At 39.3% G+C, this 3,747-nt stretch overlaps 1 protein-coding gene across 1 annotated transcript; it reads right to left on the minus strand.

Annotated features, from left to right (window-relative positions):
- Positions 1-216: 216 nt before the first annotated feature.
- On the minus strand, positions 217-2,445 carry LOC127795890 (cytochrome P450 736A117-like). The gene is made up of 2 exons (XM_052327859.1): positions 1,459-2,445; positions 217-944 (listed from the first exon to the last, which is right to left on the minus strand). Exons 1-2 carry the CDS (start codon positions 2,371-2,373, stop codon positions 330-332), a joined length of 1,530 nt encoding a protein of 509 aa, XP_052183819.1. The 5' UTR covers positions 2,374-2,445; the 3' UTR covers positions 217-329.
- Between the last annotated feature and the right edge of the window lie 1,302 nt (positions 2,446-3,747).

The following is a 3,747-nucleotide window of genomic DNA, read 5'->3' on the forward strand; positions in this document are numbered from 1 at the left end:
CCGTCGACGCAAGTGACCCCCAAACATCTCAATGGTATTTAACATTCGCGTGTGTTCGGGGTGAGTCCTATGTCTGTCGATGCAAGCGACCCCCAAACATTCGCGTGTCTTGTCTTTTATGGGGATGAAATTTTCTATGAATGGTTGTTTATTTTAATATTTCAAAATTCTTTTAAATTAGAATTCTTTAAGGATAATTGATTATCTTTTAGAAAATTATTTTAAATGTCGAAGTTATCTAATTTGTGTATTTGTGTGAGACCCCCCTGCATACAAGAAATTTATGTCTTTTAGCCCAAAACAATATTTTGGGTTTCTAGACATTTTCTTTAGAAGAAACGCGGAGTCGCCACAACAACCAGTGGGATTTTCTTCTTGATGGTGATGCCAATGGCTTCGCTCATGTCCATGCTCTCCCCGCCAGCACCACCCGGCAGCGAGAAATCAAACTCATTCACAAGCTTAGCCAACACAAGCTCGTTAATGTGCATGGCGAATGAAATACCAGCGCAGCCTCTTCTTCCAGAACCAAAAGGGATATACTCGAAGTTCTGCCCTCTGAAATCCAATGAATTAGGGTTCATAAATCGCTCGGGTCGAAACTCCTCAGGGTCTTCCCAGTACGATGGGTCTCTCGCAATGGCCCAAGCATTGATAATGACTTGTGTGCCAGCTTTAATGTGGTAGCCCATCACGTTGGCGTCTTGGATGGATTCTCGGGGAGCCAGCAAGGGGACAGGGCAGTGAATCCGGAGGCTCTCTTTGATTACTGCTTTCAAGTAATGTAATTTGTCTAGGTCGCTCTCGGTTATGTCCGGCTTGGCTTTGGCGACTTCCCTAGCCTCGTTTTGCAGTTTCTTCATCACGTCTGGGTGTTTCACGATCTCTGCCATTGTCCACTCTAGAGCTGAGAAGGTTGTATCGATTCCCGCACCGAACATGTCCTCCAATATGAAAACCAAATACATAAGATAAATTAATATAGCACATGCACCCACAATATTATGTATCATAAGACAGTCATTCAGTCCAATTAATGCTATAAACTTGTGAAATATGTAGATGGCATGGTGAAGAGGCTCAATGTTGTTGCGGCAGAAATTTTCTTTTGGCAATCTTGAGTTCCATCAGAAGCATGTAAGGCCTTTTAAGGATCGGCACATGTCTTTGTATCCAACATTTCCATTTCTAGTTTGCAAAGAGACTTCCTATAACTTGGATATGTAAAGCTCCATCTTCTATTTAAAAAATAAATAATTTTTCTAAAACTTTTCATTTTTTTTAAAAAAAACTAAAGCTTTTTTGGGCTGGCATGGATATGCAAAGATCTAATTATTGCAATATAATTGGAGGACTCTTTCCTAAAGAATATTCAACAAACATATTTTAAATTGTAATCGTGGAAAACTACTCAACTAGGACTCCAATAACAAGTAGTAGTTAGCAATCATTAATTACCAAGATGAGAGCTTTCACTGTATCTCGATGAACAGGAGCACCAGCTATGTTGTCTCTCTGAATTTCAAGCAGAATATCCAGAAAATCCTGACCCTCTTCGCCGCAATCATGATTCTCTCTCTTGTTCCGCTCAATTCGTTCTTGCACCACTCCCTCAAGAAACTTATCCATCTCTTTAGCAACTTTGTCCACTCTAGCATCCAAACCATTCACCCAATTGATCCAACCAAGCCATGGAATGGAATCGCCCACATGATTCATTCCCATCAGCTCCACAATCCTCGCCAGCAGCTCGTTGATCTTCCCTCCCCCTTCCTCCCCACTGTACTTGCTCCCCAACGCGATCCTACACACTACATTATTCGTCAGCGACATGAACAGTTCCGTCAAGTTCACCACCGAAGAGGAAGAAGAACACGACTTTCTGATCTTCTGGATCAGGACAGCCGTTTCTTCCTCCCTCACGTACTGGAAGGATTCGACCCGCTTTTTGCTCAGAAGATGGACCACACAAATGCTCCTCACTTGTCTCCAGTACTCTCCATAGGGAGCAAAGAGCACGTCCTTGGTGTCATAGAGAAGCTTCCGGTGAATGCTTAGTTTGGGTCTGCTTGCGAAGCTCAGATCCTGGGTTTTCATGACCTCGCGAGCGGCCTCGGCCGAGGAGACCACGAGCACAGGCACGCTGCCGAAGCGAAGAAGCATCAGCGGGCCGTACTTTCGGGATAGGCTCTGGAGCGAGCGATAGCGGTAGTAGCCGATCTGGTGAAGATTCCCGATGATGGGGAGCCTTGGCGGTGACGGTGGCTGGTTTTTTGAGGCTTTTTCATTGACGAAGGAGGAGTAGCAGAGGAAGAGGAAGAGCAACAAGAGGGAGAAGGGGAGAAAGTAAGAAGACAAGAGCTGCAGCAACATGGCTTTGTTTCTTTTGGTTTTTCCTTCAATGGTTAGCTAGGGATGAAACTGTGGTTTACTTTCGTCCCCATTTTATAGCCCATATTTTTAGATATATATATATATATATATAATGCTTGCCGCGCTCACATGGTCGACCATGTCATCGTATCTATCTCTTCGGAAAGGTGCTTATTTAACAATGGTTGCGTTTATCAAATTTTATGTTATTCCCAAAGTCAATATTGAACCATTTTCGTGTAACGACAAAATGTATCAGCATCACGTTTAATATGGAATCCTTGACTCAATCTACCGTCAAATAAGATTGTGAGATTGTGACGATGTACTTTCGGGCATAAATTGAGCAATCAAATAAGTAATATATCAATTCTAGTTTAATGAGTTATGACTTCGATTCTTGTAGTGAGACAAAATTTCACATCTATAATTTATTTCTTTTAATATATTCGAAGGCACAAACACTAGAAACTGCACAACAACGATCATTCCAAGATTGTGATTGATCTAATGTATATATTGTTATTTCAACTAATTAATCACTTGGGCACTGATATGGTTTTTACTTAATTAGTAGAAGATTGAATTTTTTTAGAAAATCTCTCAAATGATGAGCAGCAGCATAAGATGGAAACAAGAATAAATAAATATGAAGAGTAGCTAACCCATTGTTACAAATCTTTGTTGTGTTTTTTGGGTTCTTATCGGCCTCTTACTTGCTTTTATGTTGGTAAATTAAAATAATTAAAAAATATCACACAGCTAAAATAAAGTTAAGAAAATAGGAACTGAACATCAAATTTTATGTAATTCACCAGCATAGACTACGTCTATAGATAAGTAAAAAAGAAATTACACTAAAAAGAATAGAGTAACTACAACTACTCTCTTAATTGCTAAGAAAGAATAATTATCACTCTTTTTATTAATAAAAATAAAATATTTTACAATTTCTTTCTAATCGCTAAGAAGAAAAGTTATATAAGAGAAGAGAAGTAATGCGATGAAATGAGATGAAATAAAAAAACCATTCTTTATAACCCTCTCTTATATAGGCTTCAAGGATGAATTATGATCACAAATTTTGTGTGGTTGAAAATAAGGTAATTTTTAGTCATTCATTTACTTGGCTACCATTTAGTCACTTGACAACATTACAGCCATTCATTTTCTTGGCCACCATTTAGCCACTTATCAACATTATTTTTTGTTGGTTTCTAAGCCAAGCTTGCATGCCATTATTGTTTTGTTTGTTTGTGGAGTGTAATTAATTTGTCAGTCATTGGCTCCTCCACGAGGAGTTGTTGCCTAAGCGTTTTGTCGCATGTCTCACTCAAAGTTATATAAAAACATTTACATATTTTTAAGAGCTTG

Source organism: Diospyros lotus, chromosome 2, assembly GCF_014633365.1.
Source record: "Diospyros lotus cultivar Yz01 chromosome 2, ASM1463336v1, whole genome shotgun sequence".
Classification (NCBI taxonomy): domain Eukaryota; kingdom Viridiplantae; phylum Streptophyta; class Magnoliopsida; order Ericales; family Ebenaceae; genus Diospyros; species Diospyros lotus.